The 21,648-nt window shown below is 56.9% G+C and overlaps 1 protein-coding gene across 1 annotated transcript in view; it reads left to right on the top strand.

Moving 5' to 3' along the window:
* The window catches only part of BCR (BCR activator of RhoGEF and GTPase), a 95,343-nt gene that overhangs the window by 25,697 nt on the left and 47,998 nt on the right, over positions 1-21,648 (top strand). The window contains exons 8-15 of the mRNA XM_044444399.1: positions 905-1,026; positions 1,419-1,587; positions 4,850-4,969; positions 7,241-7,316; positions 11,484-11,588; positions 14,467-14,541; positions 17,575-17,672; positions 18,538-18,669. Of these exons, the coding sequence (XP_044300334.1) occupies positions 905-1,026; positions 1,419-1,587; positions 4,850-4,969; positions 7,241-7,316; positions 11,484-11,588; positions 14,467-14,541; positions 17,575-17,672; positions 18,538-18,669 (897 nt within the window). The remainder of the gene's footprint in view (positions 1-904; positions 1,027-1,418; positions 1,588-4,849; positions 4,970-7,240; positions 7,317-11,483; positions 11,589-14,466; positions 14,542-17,574; positions 17,673-18,537; positions 18,670-21,648) is intronic.

The raw sequence follows: 21,648 nt of genomic DNA, 5'->3' as shown, positions 1-21,648 counted from the left end.
GGGCTTGGGAACCGACTTCGGGAGGGTCGGCGCTCCGGCTGACGCGAGCAGGAGGACAAGCTGGCTTGTGGGAGCGGCCATGGTGCGATTCCTCTGATCCTCAGCCGTCCTTCCCCACGCAACGCTCAGGGCAGTGAGCGCTGCGTGCCACGCCAGTGCACCCCACGCCGCGTGGCCGCTGTCCCGCGGAAGGAGACGCGCACGGCCTCAGGCCTGACCCGGCCCACGCGCCTTCTGCAGCTGTCTGCTTGGTGGCGGCTTGCCGGCTTCCCCCATTTAAACACTCGCAGCCAGCACTGCGCTTGGGTATCAGCATAGACTGAGACTGAGGGGCACACCTGCCTGCCCAGCCATGTTAGCACGCAGCTTGGTGGAGCATCAGTTGCGCGGTTGCGTTGTTGTGCACACCCTTTGCAGCTCCTGGCCTCACTGTATCTGTTTTGTGTGCCTTTCTCTCTGATTTTTCTTCTGACCCCCACCCCCCAGCACTTAAGGCTAACAGCTTCAGGTATAGCACAGTCCTGTGTCCCTCTCCCCATCAATATACTCCACTGGGTTCAATAGGAAAAAGGTGGGAGGCTCAGTATGAGGACCTGGGATGGGGGACCTGGGCAGAGTCGCCTTCCCTCGTGCCTCTCAGCCGCACTCCTCCTGCGTGACTGCCTGGCTCTTCCCGGCCTGCACGTGCCAAGTAGTCCCCCAAACAACATGTGGGTGACAGAGAGGCCAGTAAGCCTGGCTGAAGGAAATCCACGCTAGTCTGCGTAATGCTTGTAAAACGCGCTGTTGCATCCCCCGGCTGGGCGCCCGCCTCCACTGCCTCACAAGACCGGCGCTGCCGCCACAGCAGGCCAGCTCAGTCTTGGGCTGCTGCTTAACTAAGCCACCTCTTTCTCTTGGGCAGCACCGGCAGCTTCTGAAGGACCGCTTCATGGTGGAGCTCGTGGAAGGAGCCCGCAAGCTGCGCCACGTCTTCCTTTTCACGGACCTGTTCCTGTGTGCCAAGCTCAAGAAGCACCTTGGAGGGTAAGGGCCCTGGGACGGCGCGCCACGCGGAGGCCTCGCGACGGCATTTGGGTGTGGGGGGGAGGCGCAGGACGGGTTGGACCAGCGGGTGGAAGGGTGCTTGCATGTGGCCACGGTCTGCTCTCGCTCTTCCCCAGAGCAGGCGGTGTGCGAGAAGGCCCTCTGCGTGCGCGCAGGTGCTTTGCTTCAACTCCTGAGGCTGCATACAGCTGGATCCTGAGGGAGGAACCCAGTGCCGAGACCTCAGACTCGGTTCCTCTTCCCGGCTAAAGATCTGCAGCGGATTGCTGTGACCAGCTGTGGGGACCGTCTGCGAAGGCCCGTGTGTGGAAGCCGCAGCCCCTCCGCCTCTCTGCTGGCTAACCCGCTGCCTCCCCCCCCCCCCCACACAGGAGGAGCCAGCAGTACGACTGCAAGTGGTACATTCCGCTGCCAGACCTCAGTTTCCAGGTGGTGGACGATGCAGAGGCTGCCCCCAACATCCCCCTTGTGCCGGACGAGGAGCTGGATGCCATGAAGATCAAGATTACCCAGCTCAAGAGTGACATCCAGCGAGAAAAAGTAAAGCTGGAGGAGGGGATGGTGATGATGCATAGTACTGATAATACACAACTTTGCATGGCAGTGTAAAATTTTCAAGGACACATGAACAAATATTTCAGTAGCCTGTAGAAAATTTAGGTTGCAAGGTAGTCGCAGAACAATAGAGTGGGAAGAGTCCAGCGGGTCCAGTCCCCTGCTCAGGGCAGGACTCTGTGTTAAACCGTCCCTCTTCAATGGTCTAACGTGGGCATGTGGGGAACGGAAACTGTATTGCCACAAGGAGAATACTTGGCTCAACCGTACGCAAGCGGGAAGGATCTTGGAATTGTTGCAGTTCACAGGCTGAATGTGAGTCAGCAGCACAATGTGGCTGCAAAAAGGATAAATGCTCTTTTAGGCTGCATTAATAGAAGTTTCACTTCCGAATCCAGAGAAGTACTAGTTCCCCTTGACTCAGCACTGGTCAGGCCTCATCTGGAGTCCTGCGTCCAGCTCTGGGCACCTCAGTTGAGGAAAGATGCAGAGAAGCTGGAAGGAGGGCATCAAGGACGACCCAGGGACTGGAAAGGAAGCCCCATGAGGAGAGATTGAAAGAACTGGGCTTGTTTAGCTTCAAGAGAAGACTGAGGGGAGAAATAATAGCGCTCTTCAGGTTCTTGAAAGGTTGTCACACAGAGGAAGACCGGGATCCCTTCTCCATCATCCCAGAGTGCAGGACTCGGGGATAATGGGCTCTAATTACAGGAAGCCGGGTTCTGGCTAGACATCAGGACAAACTTTGTGACTGTTGGAGCAGTACGGCAATGTTACCCATGAGCTGGGGAGGTGGTGGGCTCTCCCACACTGGAGGCACTGGAGATGCAACTGGACAGCCATCTGAGAGGGGTGGCATAACCTGGTATCCTGCACTGAGTAGGGGGTTGGGCCTGATGCCTGCTCACTCTGTGATGGAACTACGATTCCCTTCTGCTTCAGTGGCAACACCCCAGCTGCCAGGGGCTCTGAGAAGGGGGTTTTCCCCAGTGTATTGGAACTTGGTTCTGAGGAAGATGAGAGCCCTGCTAGGTATACTTTCCAGGCAGGAGAGCTCTGGGTGAAAGGTACAGCTGAATACCTTTGGCAATTCTTGGACAGGGTCCAGGCCCCAAGCTGACCTTTGGATTAAATAGTAAAGTAAATGTTGAGGTCAAGGCCCTATCCCAAAGGTGCAGCCTTCCACGATGCATACTTCAGGTTCCAAATCTGGACTGGAAGAAAGTCGAAAGATGAAATGCCAAAGCCAGTAAGCCTCGGGGAGAGCCAGGTGGCTGGTGCAAACCAGACCGCTTTTGGCTCAGGGGGTAAATGGCAGAACAGGGCGGGTCAGAGGAAGAGAGCCCTGTGGTTTGTCCTCAGGTCAAAGAGTGGCTCAGCCAAGAGCGGCTTGTGTTCTGTTTCTGTTCAGCCTTTTGATCAAGGAGGAGGGGGTGGCCGGCCTGCTGACTAAATTTGCAGATGATACCAAAGTGGGGCGATGGCCACAATGGAGGAGCACAGGCTGTGGAAGTGGGCTGGGGACAACAGGATGGCATGCAATGTGAATTAGTCTTGCACTTGGGACACAGGAATAGGTGCCACAGGTACAGGATGGGGGACAAGTGGCTGGAGAGCAGCACTTGTGAAAGGGACCTTTGGGTATGTTGGAGATAGAAACAGAAACAGTGAGTCAGAAGGGATATCCCGGGATATCTAGTCTGACCCCCAGCTCCAGCCCGCTTCACTCATGCCATGCCTCCCATGAGCATGCCCAGCCTGTCCTTGAACACCCGCACCAATGGGGCCTCAACCACCTCCCATGGAAGCCCATTCCATACACAAGGGGTCCTAACTGTCGGGAAGTACTTCCTGGCATCCAAACTGAACCGTGTGTTTGGTTCCATTGGAGTGCGTCCTGTCTTCCTCTGCAGGGGAGAACAGGTCCCTACCTACCTCCATGTAACAGCCCCTCACATACCTGTATGTCACCAACAGATCCCCTCCGAGTCTCCTCTTCTCCAGGCTGAAGAGACCCAGTTCCCTCAGTCTCGCCTCATAAGGCTTTCCCTGCAATCCGGCCACCATCCTTGTGGCCCTACGCTGCAGCGATTCCAACCTGGCTATATCCTTCCTGTAATGTGGAGCCCAGAACTGAACACAATAGTCCAGTTTGCGGGTGCGCCAGAGTTGTATAGAGTGGTAGTAATACGTCTCTCGATCTAGAAGCCACACTTCTGGCTATGCAACCAAGGGTGACATTCACCCTCTTGACCACCGCGTCACACGGCTGACTCATGTTTAGCCTGCAGTCAACCAGCACCCCGAGGTCCCTTTCACAAGTGCTGCTCTCCAGCCACTTGTCCCCTAACCTGTACTTAACACACCCTTTCAATGTAGATAAGACCTTGTACTTATCCACCTTGAACGCCATCCTGTTTTTCCTGGCCCACTTCCATAGTTTGTCCAGATTCTTCTGGATCCTGAGTACCTGCTCCTCAGTTGTGGCCACTGCCCCGGTTTTAGTATCATCTGCAAATTTGATCAGCAGAGTGTTCACCCCTTCTTCCATGTTGTTGATGAAAAGATTAAACAGGACAACCCCACTTGTCACTGGCCGCCATCCCAATGATTCCCCACTAATGGTTACCCTCTGTTTTTGGTCTGTCAACCATGCCCTAATCCATCGGACAGTGCTCTGGTGTATCCCAAAACTCCTCAATTTCTGAACCAGGATATCATGGGGCACTTTGTCGGAGGCCTTGCTGAAATCCAGGTAAACCACATCCGCCACGTCCCCTCCGTCTAGCCCCGTGAAACCTCGTCATAGAATTCCACAAGGGATTACATGAGTGGAGCCAACTGTAGCCAGGGGTTAGATGGGATGGCCTGGGAGGCCCTGTCTGACTCGCTGTTTCTCTGTTTCTTTGTTATGCCCAGCCAGTCCCAAGCAGCACAAGTCTCTGTAAGGGTGGAGCTAACTGCATTTGGCAGGGAGAGGGAGAAGGGGCTCCGTCGGAACGAACTTGTGGCACAAGCAAAGCTCAGCCCACAGTTAGCAGGCTCATTAGCTTTAGCGAAGCTTCTTTCCAAGGAGCTTTACAGTAGCCTGTTTTATTGCAAAGTTCTCCCTGGCTGACCTGCTTTAACTGTAGCCGGAATCCCCTGGCCTCACTTTGATGAGAGGGGAGAAGTTGTTATGCCTGCATCCAGCAGTTTGTAAACAAGGGGCAGGAAGCAATCACTTCTTGGGTTTTTTCTTTCTCAGAGAGCTAATAAGGGTAGCAAGAATGTGGAGAGGTTGAAAAAGAAGCTCTCGGAACAGGAGTCCTTGCTTCTGCTGATGTCTCCCAACATGGCTTTCCGAGTACATAACCGCAACGGCAAGGTGAGGGACCAGGTTTCTAAGCCCAAGGGGGCTTGTGTGTCATGCCAACTCTGGTGATGGGGCCAGAAGGCTTGGTGCCGAGCTCAAGAGTGGCCCCAACCAGAAAGGAACATGCCTCTGGAGGTGTCTGTGCCCGCTTCTCCTCCCAGAGGTGTGTGTGTGTGTGTGGTGGTGGGGGGGGGTCCTTGGCCTTGCACAGGGTGGGATGAGCATGCGGAGAACAACGCTGTTTCCTGTGCATGAGGAAACATGCAGGTCCAGCGCTCCATTTGTGAAGTTTCTTCCTCAACTGTTTTAACTAATGGCTGTGTACTGTGCCCTGCAAGTTTGGGGTGTGCCCCAATATGCCAGGGTTCGCTGAAGCTACTTTGCAGGCATTCAGTAGTCCCTGGGGGAGCCCCGGCTGGCCTGACTGGCTGGGGTGCGACATCCAGCCGTGTGCTGCTGGCTGCGGGAGCAGGAAGGTTGCGGCAGAGGTGTTGTGCACGGGGGGTGGGGGGCAGTGCGTGGAGCAGCCGAGGGTGGGGCCGCAGACCCCAGTGGCACTGAGTGCCTCTGCACAGCACATGATGCCCAGCGCACTGGGGCGAGGGCCATGCAAGGGCGCTAGCTCCTCAAAGTGGGTTCCTGTTTTTCGTCTCTGCACTCTTCTGACTCAAGCAGAGATGCCCGGGTGCTCTGCATTTCAGATTTGCCTTTACTTGCCAGTCTGGCCTTAGCAGATGAAGCCATGAGTATGTTGGAGGTGATGACCATGCATCCTTCACTCTGATTCCTTCATGGCTTGAATATCCTGATTTTTCTTCTTGTAAAACATTGCAGTGTTTGTGTTTTGGAATGATGGAGAAGCAAGTTTAAGAAACTGGTGGCATTTGCAGTGGGAGGCAACTCTGGGATGAGTCCTCTTTCCCACTAGTACTTCCTTCACAATGAAGAAAAATTTAGAGTCAGTGACATCCAGGAATGTCTGTAAAACAGTGGAGTGGAATAATAAAAATCCACAGGCAATGCACAGGCCACTGAATTTTGTCTCAGTTTAGTTCTGCAACCGCTTCAGTGTCTGCGCATCAAGCTCTTCTAGTCTTTCACTTGTGATCCTCTTGCTTGAGGCAAAACCTGCAGAGGGGAGATAAGACTCTGGGCCTTACTATTTTTGGCTCAGGAAAATACTGCTTGTTTGTTTATGTGTTTATATAGCTGTCCTTAATTAGCCACAGGCTTTCTGAATGGTTTGCATTAAAAACTACTGCAGGTCACCCTGTGTTTTAAGAAGGATGTCTTGGGCCTCCTGCTAAACTGTTCAGGCAGCTGCTCCATTCTGTAGTTGGTCTATTTCCTTCTGTATTTCATACATTATGTTGAAACAACAAATTAGATATAATGTCACACAAGTCATATAAGGTGGCACTCACATGCGCTTTTGCCTTTACCAAGCTTACCAGGGTACCAGGGTTTATTCCAAATAAATATACATATGATTACGCTGAAGTATGCATGTATTCAAAGATTAAACTATCGATGAATTAGGAATACCATAAAATTATGTAAGAAAAATTACAGAATTAAAGATCTAGTGTACCTCTTCAATGGGCTTGTATTTTGCAATCAGTTGCCAAGCTGTTCTTTCATTTCAGCTTCAGGCTAAAATGGTTCATTTCAGAGAAAGTCCACTAGATTTTCTAATAGCAGGATTTTATGGTTCAGAATGTGAGTTCCCAAGTTCATGAATTTCATATCTGTGTACTATAGCCCAATAAACTCCTCTAAAATCCTTTATAGTAATAGATCAAGACTTCAGAAAATCATTTGTCTTAAAAATGCATGAACATAATCAAAAGGGATGTCAAGTTTACTAAGCAATTCCAAGGTATTTTCAAAATTAATCTTTCCTTTTCTAAACTGGTCATGGATGGTGCTGAAGAGGCAGCTGCCTCCTCATGGCCTTTTGCACTGACCTGCAGCACCCTGTGCAGCAAACTTCTTCTTGAACCAGCCAAGGCTTCGGGTTCAAGCCCCACACCTGACATGTCATGAGCAGAGCTGGCTGGAGCCAGGGGTCAGACTAGATGGCCCAGGAGGCCCCAGCTGACTTACTCTGTTGCTGTGCTTTTATGTTGTTGTTATTTTAAAAATGCATACCTCTGTAACATTTGCATGGTCCTATTTTTAAACAAGACCGATGTTTCTGTGTGTCACCTGCACCGTGAGCTGCCCTGAGAGACACTCACATTAAGGCCCCTGTCTTGCTCTTGCTTTCTCCCGGCTACTCAGAGCTACACGTTCCTCATCTCTTCTGATTACGAGCGAGCGGAGTGGCGAGAGATCATCCGTGAGCAGCAGAAGAAGTGTACGTGTCCTGCCGCTGGACTCCCGGCCTAGTTCTGCATCTCTGTGGTGGAGGGCTGCCGAATTTCCTCAGGACAGGCACGGGGCTGCCCTGCTGGGGGGGCCCTGATGAAAGACAGCCGGAGGGGGTGGGTGGCCAGGCAGGCAGGCAAGCCGGCCCCCGCTGACGGGGGACACGAGCTGGGGGTGCCCCTCGTGCCATTGAGCCTGCTGTGGTTCATTGGCAGGGTGCTTTGTCAGCCCAGCCGCCCCGGAGCCGCCCTTCGTCTGAGCCCAGGTGACGTGCCAAGTCCGGGGCGGCGCAAACTGCGGCAGGGCGCCTGGCCCGGGCGGAAGGAGGCCTGCTGCCCTCGCCGGCAAGAGGCCCTGGCGGAGTGCTGCCCTCGCAGGCACGGGGGCTGCCCGAGGCGCCACGTGTGGCCCCTGCTGCCACCAGGGACCACGCTGTTGGTGCTCCCAGCACAGCGGCAGCTCCCTGTTCCTCTGGCTGGGCGGGGAACAGGCTGTCGCGGCAGCCGCTGGGAGGCCGCTCCCCGCTCCGCACTGCTGCCTCCAGGAGCAGCAGGGACTTGCGGAGCGCAGCTGGCTGGAGCGAACGCCGTCCGTCCGTCCGTCCGTCCGCCAGCCCCTCCAGGCTGATGGGTGGGACAGCAGTGGCCGGAGGTCACGCTCCGTTGGCACCCTCGGCGCTGATGCCAAGCTGCTCTGTTGCCGGCTGAGAGCGCCGCAGCCAATCTCGCAGACCCGGGCTGAGCTGCCTGCCTCTGCGGGAGCCGGAGGCCACACCGGCAGCACCCCCGGCAGCACAGGGGGCCGTGACTGGGGCAGGGCGGGGCTGCCGGCCGTCCCCACTGTCCTCGGCGCCCCGCCTCGTGACCTGCCATGGACCGAAGGGATGTGCAGGAGGAGGCGCCTCAGGACCCCCTCCGGGCCCCAGGCCAAGCGGCCGCGCAGGGTGGCTCAAAAGCCTCCTAGGGCTTCTGGGTGGGGCGAGCCCCCCCCGTGGCCCCCGCAGGAGAAGGGGCTCCTCCGCGTGGAGAACCACCTGGGCAGAGCCTGCCGTGCGGCCCGTGAGTGCTGTTCCTTCCCGAGTAGCCATGTGGGGCATCTGTGGCTGCTGTTTCTGGCGCAGCGGGGCGAGGCATCTTGGCCTTGGCTTGGTCCTTGGCTGCTTTCTCCGGGCTGCCAGATGTACAGAGGGCAGTCCGTGCACGGCTCAGAAAGCCTTGTCGTCTTCATGCTGTTGTGCGTCACACACTGCACTCTGCGCGTGCACGGCACCTGCAGAATCAGGAAGATGCGGCCGCTAAGATTTATTGGGCAGGAGCCTTCCCCAACCCCGGCCAGGCCTCCACTCCCCCCTCACAGGCACAGTGGGAAGTTCCTTCCCTGCATGTGCATCGCTGTTTTGCTTTCCTTGTTTCCTTCTTCCCTTGCTTTTTTCCTGACTCCAGCCTAGACATCTGCTCCTGCCTCCTCCCGCCCCCGCCAAAACTGCAGTGCTACGTCCATCCCCCTCCCACCCTTCCCTCAAACCTCGCTCAGCCCCCGGGCCCCTTCTCCGCCCTCTCCACTCTCCCTCCGAGCTCTTCCTGCCCGCAGTGGCTAGCCATTCACGCTGCCTCGCCTGCCTGGCGTGAGCCACATGGTGAAGGCCCGGGCACGGCGCCAGGCCGACCGGGGAGTGTAGGGCCGGCCGCCGCAGGGCCCTCCACGAAGTCGTCCTGCCCACGCCCACCGGACCCCATCCCTCTCGGGTGCCCCAGCGTCTCCACTTGCCTCCGCCACGGGTGCAGCATCCGCCTGGGACACCCTGCCAATCCCGGACCGGCCTGTCGAGATCTCCAGGAAGGCCCAGGTGGCCAAATGGCAGTCCCGGCCGAGTCCAAGGGCCACAGGAAGCGTGCTGAGCCTCGGTATGCCAGGGCTACGTTCCAGGCCCATCGGTCCCCGGGCCTCTTCCGTCCAACCTGCCAGGCCCGGCGCGTACATGTGGCCGTCCCGGCTGCCGCCTCCCCACAGGGCAAGGTCCAGCACCCCTCGTGCCCACTGCCCGAGCACGCACCCTCCTGGGTCTCGGAGACGAGGCGCACAGCCGCACTGTCACCAGTCCTGCGGTGCTCACTGCGCACCAAAGCCAACCCCTGCGGATGACGTTCGCTTTGCCTATCCCTCAGGAAGCGCTCTGGATCCGAGTCTAACAGTCACGACGAACTCTTCCCTCACTGGCTGGGGAGCTCCTTACAGTTGTCCAGTGATGCGAGCCAAGTGGGATGCCCACAATCCCACCAAGCACAGAAACCTCCTGGAGAGGCTCACAGTGCAGAAATGCCTCACAGCTTTCTCAGAACGCCTCTCTGGGCCACCACACTGAGATCTCTTTGGACAACGCAATGGCCGTTTTTTTATTAACCAGGTCTATCCCCGTAAACTGACTGGCACTGAAGATCTGGGCTTGGTTCACTGACAGGAGTGGCACCCTATCTCTGGCACCAGCAATTTCCTGGCCACAGAGTGTCATGAGTGGCAACTCAGCCACCGAGCCAAAGGGACCCACGGATGGACCTCTTTGCAACCTGCCACAGAACCCCATGCCAGCCCTTCTGGGTCCAAGCAAGACTGGATCCAAGTTGCCCATGGTACTCCTTCCTACATACCTGGTCAGGGCACTGCACAACCTTTCCCTGCTGTTCTCTCCAGCCACAGAGGTCCTAGAAAAGATCCATCAGGACCAGACCAACTATATCCTCATCACTCCATGAAGGTGCAGGCAGCCTGAATTTCGGCACCCTACTATAGCTGTCCAACCAGACCTCCTTTCACCTCATACTTGAACGCAGTGCCATCCAGTGCCATCTCTTGGGACCAAGAAACTGTTCTCCATCCAGAAGTCCATACACTCCACCTCACCATCTAGAGAATCCAGCCCTACCCCGAGCATGTCCAACCTGCCTCCACCTCCACCCTATACTAGAAGTGGTCCTGAAGCCCACCACTAGGCAATCCCACTAGGCTAAGTGGGAAGTCTTCTCAGACTGGTGGCACAGCATGGTTTCAACCCATCTAGCTGCCCCATACAAGAAGTCTTCCTGTTCCTCCACTCCCTGTTGCAACATGGACTCAAGATGGCATCTGTTCCCCTCCTTGATCCATCAATATTCCATTCTTGCCCCTTCCTCACCAGTTCCTCTGTGCCCTCAAGAACTCACCCCACCGGTCTGGCCCACGCACCAGCCTGGAACCCTTTCTGGGTCCTCAGAAAGCCCTTCGAGCCCGTGGCCCTGAAGCACCTCCACCCGCTCTCCTGGAAAGCAGCCTCTCTGGTGGCAATCACCTTGACCTGCCACTCCAGCAACACGCTGTCCCTCATCTTCCACAAGGACAGGGTCGGGCTCTGGCCAGGCCTCCTTCCTCCCCGGAGTGGCCTCTGCCTGCGTGCTCAGTCCAGTCATCCTCCTGCTGGCCTCCTTTGCTAACCACAAGGCCTGGCAGAAGGAGCGCTGCACTCCCTCGACCTCCAGGGCCAAGCCCTTCCGCTCGCAGAAGCGTCATGCGGTCGCAGGGGCCTCCCAGTATCTTGCAGCGGCTTGCGAGGTGCAAGAACAGCCCATCTCCCTGGCCCGTGCACGGTGAGGCCTTTGACCCTTGGGGCCGCTGCACAAGCGACGCTCTGCACTGGCGCCCCTCTGCAAGGCGGCCACCCAGAGGAACAGCTGAGCTCCGTGAAGCGCTGCTGCCTTCTTGCCAGAGCGGAGGGTGTTTTTGGCAGCGTGGACCCGTCCTTGGTCCTCGAGCAGCAACGCCACCATCTTGCCGCTTGTGCAGTGCACAGAGCCTGCGAAGGAGGGAGCCGGTTGCTTATCTGCAACCACCGTTCTTTGAACAGTCAGCTGTGCATTCGCAGGACCCCTCCCCAGAGCCACCTTCCGAAGGCGCAGCTGTTCATACTTCCTGCAATACCTGTCTTGGGTCCCTCACTGAGGATTGGGCAGGAGCCCCCCACACCTGGGCCGGGGAGAGGGGCTCCCACCAAGTCAATCTTAGTTGCGGAACCTTCCCCGAGCAGGCTGCACGATGCGCAGAGCCCACGTGTTTGAATGCACAGGTGAGCCCGCAAAGAAGGACACTTACAAGTAAGCAACCTGATTTTTTTCTCTCTGAATTGCAGGCTTCAAGAGTTTCTCCCTCACATCGGTGGAGCTGCAGATGCTGACAAATTCCTGTGTGAAACTTCAGACTGTGCATCACATCCCCCTCACGATAAACAAGGAAGGTGAGACCTCCGGGCTGGACAGCCTTGCCTGTCCTGCCTTTGGGTCCACCACCCGGCCTTTGGCAGGTGACAGCGCTGGCCATGCGGTCGTTCTGCCTTGGCTGCTGCCTCCAAGCACAAAAGCCACCTGAAGGGAGGCCCGAGACCTCCCTGTTGTCAGTGTTTGATCCAAAAGAGGAGGGGTTCATAGCTTTGCCCTCTACCTCCTTGAACTGCCCCGAAACATTGTGAAGGGTGGGATATAAAAGCTTGAAATGAAATGAAATGAACAACAGCAGGAGATGAAGTGGGGGGAAAGCAAAGGGAAATTGCTGTTGAAACTTCTGCCCCAAATGTCTTGTTTGCACTTCCCACATTGCATTCATTGGGAACCTGGTGGCAGGGGGAAAGGCAAGCAGGAAATTCCCTATCCCCAGAAAGTGTTGTCATGCCAGGTAATCTTGCGGAGCAGCACGCCTGAACAGGAAGTGCTTGCCTGCCGGACTGCTTCAGACACTGGGGGACTCTTGCTGGGGTGTCATGCACACTGCCAGAGCAAGAACCACGCCCCAGTTTCACATTCGCACACATACAACTCTTAGAAAGCCAAGGGAAGTTTATTCAGCAGAAAATACACAGCAGGCACGCGCGTTTCATTTGATGCTGTCTGGGCAGCAGATGGGGACATGGCTGTCACACTGATTTCAACCGCTGAGCCGCTGGGCTTGTTGATCGAAAGGTCAACGGTTTGAATCGGCTCGATGGAGGGAGCCCCCGTTGCTTTGTCCCAGCTTCTGCCCACCCAGCAACTCGAAAGCATGCAAACACAAGTAGATAAGTAGGTGCCACTTTGGTGGGAAGGTCACAGCGTTCCGTGAGCTTTGGCATTTAGTCATGCCGACCACACGACCACGGAAACTGTCTGCGGACAAACACTGGCTCTCTTGGCTGGGAAACGGAGATGAGCACCGCCCCCTAGAGTCAGGCATGACTGGACTTAATGTCAGGGGGAAACATTTACCTTTACCTTTAGGCAGCACATATTCTTACTGCATCCCAACCGTACTCTATTTCTGAAGAGATAAAGAGCCTCATGGTGAACAGCTGTTTGAACAGGAAGAAACTTACGGACAAGGAGAGGCAGAGAGCCCATTAAGTGTCCCTCAAGGGAGACAGCGGTCCTGTGTGGGTGGGAGGAGTGCAGGAGTGCCCAGGCCGGGGCGCCAGAATACTGGCCAGTTCGCCCCCTTCCGTTTGCTGAGTCTTTATGCTATTTCCTTCTGTACTTGCCTTTATGGGGAAGGGGGGGGGGTTCCTGAGGTTTCCCCAGCATATGCTAATTATGGATGGGTGCTTGGTTGCTTCTGTTACTGTCTAATGGTAGCCATGCCTATTTTCTGTAGGTGAAAAGATGAGCTTTTCCTCCCTGTGTGCTGACTGCTATTGATAGTCAATTTCCGGGTGTCTCAAGACAGACACCCCCGTGCAGGATCGCTTTGCCTAATCTCTTTGAGAGGATGCATCTTTCTGTCGCAGGGATCCCAGCATGGTTCTTGCCGTTCATTCTTGCCTTGTTCACACTGGCTGGCCCAGAAGAGCAGGCCGCCTTTCCTGGGCTGGGCTTACTCAGCATGGCTCGTGGCCTCGTGGCCCTGCCTCACTCACGCCTTTGGGCACCCGCACTGCAGTGCCGCCCCGTGTGGTGTGGGGCTGGCGGGTCCGGCCTGAAGTGGCTCACTCAGCCCTGGGCCTCTGGCCCAGAGTGGCTGGGGCTCGGGGGGAGCTGCTCATCTGGGGCCGTGAGGACGGGTGTGAATGGTGGTGCTGAATGGCCACCCCTTCTCCCTGGGGTGCAGGGAAGGCGGGGGTCACAGCGCTTTCCAGGCTTCCCATCCTGCACACCTTCCTCTTCTCCTTTCGAGCTTTGTGGAGCAGCAGAGCCTCTTCTCCACCCGTTGCACCTTGGGGAGGGAGCTGCGTGGCCCGTGTGAGGGGCTGGGCTGGGCTCTGCCCCGCTCCACTCTGCACCCTCCCCAGCCGGCAAAGCCCAAGGAGGTGGCTGCTGCTGCCCGGCCAGCCAGCCGGCCAGGGGACTGGCAGGGCACGCACTGGAAATGGGAGTGCTGCCCTGCTGCTTTGCCTGCGTCACGGCTGATGCTGTTTTCTGGAGCCAGTGCTGGCAGCGCCAGCAAATCAGATGCCTCCTATGGGGCACATGGCCGCTGGGGGCATCTGGGCTGCGAGGAGTGGGCGAAGGTCACCGTGCTGACCGGCTGCTCGGGGCTCGTCTGGGCGGGGGAGCCCTCCAGGCCAGGGCTGCAGCCACCAGGCTGGCACTCACGGCAGAACCGCAGCCGGGCTCTTCCAGGTGCCCTCTTGTGCAGAAGGCTGAGGGTGCAGCTGTCCAGCCCCCGCAGCCTGGAAGGCTTCACCGTTTTGCACAGGCTGAGCCATGGGGCCCCACATGGTGCTGGAGGGCACTGGGCCCTGAGTTCCTCTACCTGAGGCACCTGCAGCAGCCAGACCATGCTGGCAGGATGCCATTTGGTGGGGCCCTGAGCATCCCTCATCGAGCTGGGACAATTCTTCGGGCACAGAGAGGGATTAACTTGCCCTCTGGATTTTGGGAGCGCCGTGGGAGAATGTGCTGTGTTTACAGTGCCAACACTGCAACCTCGCGAGGCTGCTCCCCCGCCGCGTGGAGAGCTGCTCCCAAGGCCCGGCCCCCACGCGCCACGCTGCCGGATGTGGGCGCAGTGCGCCCGCAGGCGTCGAGCGCGCACTTGCGCTCCTGGCAGCCTGTGGATGCAGACCGAGTGCCCAGTGAGAGGCCTTGGGACCCCTTTGCCTGCCGCTGCGTCTCCAGAGCCAGTCTCACCCGTGTTTGCTTTGAACACAGATGACGAGTCACCCGGCCTCTATGGATTCCTGAATGTCATCGTCCACTCGGCCACGGGCTTCAAGCAGAGCTCAAGTGAGTTGCGGTCACGGGAGAGGCGTGTGTGCCACTGGGAGGAGGCAGCGGCCGTGGCAGCCCGACGGCCACGAGGACGGGCCGCCCCTCGCGCGGGATGGCGGCCCCACGCAGCCCTCAGGCTGAGCATGCGGGAGCCTTTCCAAGCAGAGCCCTCTGGCAGGCGAGCGCACGGAAGGCTCGCTCGTGAGCACTGCTCCGCGGGGCTGTGGCCCCGGGGCGAGCGAGGCGCGTGCGCACGTCTGCAGGGTGCCTCTGCATGCCGCAGCGAGGAGCAGGCTGCCGCCGCCAGCACATGGGTTTCCCCGGTGTCCCAGCTGCTCGTGCGGATGCCCCCTTCTGGGCTCATGGCAGTGGGGGGCAGGTGTGGGAACTTTCTGCTCTGTGGGCTCCTGGAAGCTTTTCCCCTCTGCTGTTCCTGACTCCGCTCTTCTGGCTGTGCACAGAAGAGTTCTGGTGGCCCTTTTCTCCAAGTCGTGGCCACAGGGGGAGGCACAGAGGCATCCGGCCAGTGGGGGCTCGGGCCACTTGCTTGCCAGCACAGGGTGCCCCCACTCTTGCTGCATGCTTCCTGGTGGATGGGCTGGTCCAGGCCAGGGGCCCTTGCTGGGCGATTGTGGCGCAAGCCAGTCCTGCGCGCCAGGCGGTGCCAAGCCTTCTCCCCGCCACACCTCCCAGACAGGCCGGGACAGAGGCTTTCGAACCAGATGCCCACCTCATGCTGGGGGTCGCAAGAGAAGAGTGTTGTGGGGCCTGCGTGGCCGTGGAGCCCTGGCTCCAGGCCCGGCTGCTGAAGGGAGGGCCCGGCCTGCTGTGCAGCCACTGGGCCCCCACTGCAGGGCCTGCTCCGTGCTCCGGGAGGGGCCTGCACGGCAGAGACCCCCAGGCAGCCTGGGGAGGTGTGGCCCTCTGTGAGCTGCAGCGGCGCTCATGCTGTGAGGGGGGCATGGTGGGCGGACAGACGGGGCTGGGATGTCGGCACAGGGGGCGGGCTCTGTGAGGAAGGGAAAGGGGGAAGGTGTGGCCTCCCTCCCTCTGCGTGTTAAGGAAGGGGCTGGGTGCAGAGGAGCGGGGGTGGAAGGGAAGCAGGTGGAGGCGATCTGGGGAAGACTGCCGGGTCTGGTGGTGGCCAGGGATCCGGTAGTGGGGGTATGTGATCACCCACCAGCTCCGGCTGAGACCCTGGTCGAGGTTCTGATAGACCAGTTTGGAAAAGTATCCCAGGGGGCGAATGGTCATAATGGGAGACTTCAGCTTCCCTGATATTAGTTGGGAAACACACTTGGCAGTGGCGGTCCGGTCCCATTGCTTCCGAGGGTCCAAGAGACAACAGGGGCAACATCCTAGACTTGGTCCTGCAGGTTCAAGCCTTGACGATACCTCTAGTTAGCAATGTGGGGAGGCGAAGGATGCAAAAAGAGGTGACAGGATGGATTAGATCATGGGTCCTCAAACTACGGCCCACAGGCTGCATCCAGCCCAGCTTGCCCATTTACCTGGCCCACTTCAGACAGTTTGGATTCGCTCAGTGAAAACGATCTCCAAGCGAGTCCAAAAGCTCTGAGCCGGCGCAGGCGTACTCAGTGAGGAGATGGCAATCGCGGTTGCGCTTGGGCAGGGAAGATGGGTGTGATCGTGGTCATGCCTGCGGGGGAGATGCCCGTGCTTGCACCCGCCTTTCCTGCAGAAGCACGATCACATTTGTCTCCCCCCCTGCCATGCCCCAGCCCGATGGCACCCGTCTCTCCCCCTCTCCCCCAGCACGGTCGTGGACATTGGAGTTATGTCCCTTGAATATGGACATGCTTTTTCCCACCTCATCTTGGGCTTCTGCTGCAAGCCAAGTGAGCGGAGCAAACATTTTTATTTTTAATTTTTTAAAATTAATCTTAATTTTAATTAATTTTAATTTTAATTATTTTTAATGTGCAGTGTGCATAGGGCATATTTTTTTCAAACTATAGTCCAACCCCCAACAGTCTGAGTGACAGTGAACTGGCCTCCTGTTTAAAAAGTTTGAGGACCCCTGGATTAGATGTAAGAGGAACCTCTGTAGGAAATGGGCACTGGGGCAAATAGACAAAAGGGTATACCACGAGTAGGAGGCCTATTGCAGAAGGATTCTTCGCAAGGCTAAGGCTGATTACGAGCTGAGACTTGCCAAGAATATCAAGAGCAACAAAAAGGGCTTCTTTCAGCATGTAAATAGAAGGAGGAAGGGGATCCAGTGACTGGTGCGAGGGAATGGGCACCGATGCAAAATGGTGATTTTGCCTCCATGTTCTCTCCAAAGCAGAGTGAGGGAGGTCTACATGGGCCTGATGAGGCCAGGGATTTAGGGGGACAGATTAGAGTCACCCCCCTAAAAGTTGAGGAGTTCCTCAGGGCACTGGACGTTCCAACTCTCCAGTACTTTGGGAGTTGGCGGGAGTACTCTCGTCTGTTGGCCTCCACTTTTTAGACCTCGTGGAGAACAGGTGAGGTTCCAGAGGACTGGAGGGTGGCCTCAGTGGTCCCAGTGTTCAAAAAGGGTAGCAAAGGGAACATGGGGAATTACAGGCTGGTTAGCTTTATGTCCATTGTGGGAAAGACAATGGAAAGGCTCATAATAGCAAGAGATCTAGTGATGCTAGGCAGAGAAGGAGGTTGGTGGCCACGCAATGTGGTTTCTGCAAAAGACAGTCACACAACACGGCTTCCGCAAAAACAGGTCCTGCCAGATGAACCTTGTGGAATTCTATGACAAGGTTTCGAGGTGGCTAGATGGAGGGGATGCAGTGGATGTGGTATGCCTGGATTTCAGCAAGGCCTCTGACAAAGTGCCGAATGATATCCTGGTGGAGAAACTGAGGAGTTTTGGGATAGACCAAAGCACTGTCTGGTGGATTAGGGCATGGTTGACTGACCGAAAGCAGAGGGTAACCGTTAGTGGGGAAACATCAGGATGGCAGCCAGTGACAAGCGGGTCCCCCAGGGCTCTGTCCTGGAGCCGATCCTGTTCAACCTTTCTGCTGCTTTCTCATCTTCTCCTAGACCTGTACTGCACCTTAGAAGTGGACTCCTTTGGGTACTTTGTGAACAAGGCAAAAACCAGAGTCTACAGAGATACTGCGGAGCCGAACTGGAACGAGGTGCGTGCAGCAGTTGCAGGCAGGGCCTTGGCGTGTTTCTGCAGCCAGAAAGCGCTTTCCTGGCCGAGTGTGGCCGCACCTGGGAGGGCAAAGTCTTGAGCAGCAGCAGGGCTTCTCCTGCTGGGGCCGTCTGTGCAGAGGTGCTCAGAACAACCCTTCACACTTGAAGAGGCTTCAGAACTAAACTTGCTCGGCTGTCCGGCTCTGGGGCCAGCAACAGAGGCCCTCCTGTGCCCAGGTGTTCTGCCCCACAAAGTGGCCCTCTGCTGGTCACGTGGGACAGGGACAGAGTGTTTGCTCGGGCCTGTGGTTGAAATCGCTCTCTCAAGGTCCCCAGGCTGCCCCCATGCAGCGGAAGGCTGGAGCTGCAGTTGGTGTGCGAAAGGCCTCTCGGGCTGCACCCAGGAGCCAGAGGGGGCCATCGCAAGCCAGGGGTCGGGAGCCCTCCTGCTGCTGCCTGGCTCTCGCTGTGCCTGCCTTCTGTCCGTGCCTGTCCAGAGCGCTGGGATGCATTGCAGCCCCCGAGTACCCTGCAGGGAGATGCCGTGAGTGCCTTCTCTTGGCAGAGGGCAGCGTCCAAACGGAACCAGCCCGTCCTGCTAAATGGGCCTTCCTTTGGTGGGGCGGGGCTTGTGCCGGCCCCCCCGGCCTACAGACTTTTGCTGGGGGAGGGCAGTGGCCCCCTTTGGGTAACTTGCACCCCCAGGGAGGGTGCAAGGAAGCAGCGCTCCGGTGAGACGCAGGCATAGCTTTCACTGGGTTGGAGGAGTTGGCCTGCAGTCGGCACCCTCAGCCGGCCCCTGCGCGGCTCGACTGGGCTCGGCTCGGCTCCTGCCACTGCTCACTTGCTGTCCTCACCCTGCAGGAATTCGAGATAGAGCTGGAGGGCTCCCAGACCCTGCGGCTCCTGTGCTATGAGAAGTGCTACAACAAAGTGAAGCCCCCCAAAGAGGATGGAGAGACCACCGACCGGATTATGGGCAAAGGCCAAATCCAGGTAGGCTGCCGCACCCTCCGCTTTTTCAAAGGCGCTTGCAGGTGCAGGTGCAGGCGCACACACGCACGCACACGTGGGCACTAAAGCTTGTAGAAAGGCCTCTAGTGGAGGCTTGGGGGGGGGTTGGGGTGTGGGATTGGCACTTCTCTGGGCGTTGCCAACCCCACGAGGTCTCCCCATGCTGCACCGCATGTGTTTCTCATGCTCCCCTTGGCAAGAATGGCTTGACTAGGAGAGGCTGGTAGAAAGGGGGTCGCTCGCCCTTCCTCCCTGTATGTTGCGCCCCTCCCTGCAAATCATGCACTGGGGCTCCCAGGAGGACGTTGGAGGACGCCTCGCTGGCCTCGGCAGCGGTGCTGTGCCGGCCATGCGGAGGGCGGGCTGTGGAGGTGGGGGATGGGGCAGTGTGGGGGGGAGGTGTGGGAGAGGGGTGGGTGCCTCCACCTGCTCCCAAGAGGTCCCCAAGGCTGGGAGCAGGGCTGGGAACCTAGTCGCAGAGCCTTCTGGTCTGACCCCGGCTCCGGCCAGCTCCACTCCTGCGACCTCCAACAGGCGGCTGTCCAGTCTTTCCTTGGACGCCCGCACTGATGTCCCCCCCAGATCCTGCCTGTGGGCCGAGTGGCACCCGCAGAGGTGGCTCGTCTGGCCACGTCCAGACCTGCCTCCCAGAGGGAAGAGCTCTGTGGCGCGAAAGAAGGCAGGGTCCATGGAAGGCGCTGTGCTGGTCTGGCCTGCTTCTGATCCTGGGCAGGCACGACGTGGCTGAGGGCCACGTTGAGCCCCCCACGCCTGCAACCGCACTTGCTTCCTCTGGGGCTCTGCCCACAGGTGGAATGAGGCCTACGTGGTCTCCCGTGCCGGAAGGTATCCTGGGCCTGGAGCAGGCCTCCTGCCCTGGGTCCAAGCCCCGCTTTCCCCAGGACACCCAGCCTCAGCCGCGATCCATGCCCTGCTGCTGCGGGTGCTTCACGTGGGCCCCCCTGTGGTCTTCACCCTCTCTGGGGCAGTGGCTGGGGGCAGGCAGAGTCCCTCGCCTGGCCCCCAGTAGCCACTCGCCTGGCTCCCCCGAGAATCCGCGTGGGTTGCCTCCTGCCAGGCGCATTGCCCCCGCCTGCTTCCTGCTGCCTGCATGTGCCTCGTGGCCAAGCCAGGCGGTGGGTGGGGGGGGGGGAGTGCTGCGGCCTGTTATTCTTGAGGGCCCTTGGTGGCCTGGGTCCCTGGGGAGCCCCAGACTGCATGGAGTGGGCTCCAGGAGCAAGGCCTGAGGGAAGGGCTGATGCAGACCGGTAATTTAGGGAAGTGCCTGTACTGATACAGTCCCCAGATCTGCAGTTCTTGACTTGCCCTTTGGTTTTTTCACTTTCTCAAGTTTGTAGTTTCCCACACAGAAAATGTGTACGAAAATGTATACGTTAGTGCACCATGAAATGCATATGTTAATGAAAGAAATATACCCAATTTGTTGGTTTTGTTGGTATGTTACATGATAGCTGAAGCTTTTTGGGCAGTTTGCAGAAACATACAATATGGTAGAAATGCAACTTGAAATACAAATAACAGTATTCATAAAATGTACTAGGGAAAGTCAAAGGCAGAAGACGAAAAGGGAAACCAAATATGAGATGGACTGAATCTATAAAGCCTTGAACTTAGAAGAGCTGAGCAGGGCTGTCATGGATAGGATATTTTGGAGGGATTTCATATATAGGTCAAAGATAACTTGACAGCACATAACAATATTATAGAAATGACACCACAAAAATTAAAAATCAAGTTTAGCATCCAACTGGAACAGTTAAAATAGCTAACACAGGTTAAATCACACGATCCGAGGAAGCTGGCATGGTGCCCAGTCCACTGCTCTTCCAGGGAAGTTGAGTGCTCTGTTCTAGAGGATTGTCTTAGCCTGGCACTGAAAAGATCATGAACTTGGTGCCATGCGAAGCTTCTGTAATTGGGGGACCAGCACTTCTCCCTGTTGCCACCCACTGAGCTTCACGCAGAGATGGCCTCAGGCCTGGATCATGGTGTCCATGTAGATTGCTGTTGGGAGAGGCATTCCATCAGGTATCACGGTCCCAAGCTGTGTAGGTGTTTAAAACCCAATATCTTGAGTTGGACTCAGAAACCTATAGAAGCAATGCAAGCAGACCAGAGTTGGTGTTACGTATTTGGGCTTCTCCTTCATGGTTCACTGCCTTGTCATGGCGAAGGGACTTGCATAGTTCAGTGAAGCTATGAGCTGTGCCGTGCAGGGCCACCCAAGACGGACAGGTCATAGCAGAGAGCTCTGACAAAACGTGATCCACTGGAGAAGGAAATGGCAACCCAATCCCGTAACTTTGCCATGAATACCCCATGGGCAGTACCAAAAGGCAAAAAGATATGATGTGGAAGATGAGCCCCTCAGGTCGGAAGGTGTCCAATATGCTACTGGGGAAGAGCAGAGGGCTAGTACTAGTAGCGCCAGAAAGAATGAAGCGACTGGGTCAAAGCCGAAAGGACTCAGTTGCGGATGTATCTGGTGGTGAAAGGAGAGTCCGATGCTGCAAAGACCTATACTCCATAGGAACCTGGAATGTAAGATCCATGAAGTGCTACACTCAATATGCCAGCAAATTTGGAAAACTCAACAGTGGCCACAGAATTGGAAAAGGGCAGTTTACATTCTGATCCCAAAGAAGGGCAATGCCAAAGAATGTTCAAACTACTGCACCATTGCACTCATTTCACAAGCTAGACTCCAGCAGTATGTGGACCGAGAACTACCAGAAGCACAGGAAGGATTTCGAAGAGGGAGAGGAACTAGGGATCAAATTGCCAACATACGCTGGCTCATGGAGAAAGCTAGGGAGTTCCAGAAAAACATCTACTTCTGCTTCATTGACTATGCTAAAGCCTTTGATTGTGTGGATCACAACAAATTGCGGCAAGTTCTTAAAGAGATGGGAGTACCAGACCATCTTATTTGTCTCTTGA

Source organism: Varanus komodoensis, unplaced genomic scaffold (genome assembly GCF_004798865.1).
Source record: "Varanus komodoensis strain SLA01 unplaced genomic scaffold, ASM479886v1 scaffold44_3, whole genome shotgun sequence".
In the NCBI taxonomy this organism is placed as follows: domain Eukaryota; kingdom Metazoa; phylum Chordata; class Lepidosauria; order Squamata; family Varanidae; genus Varanus; species Varanus komodoensis.
This window is presented reverse-complemented; position numbering and strand designations above follow the sequence as displayed.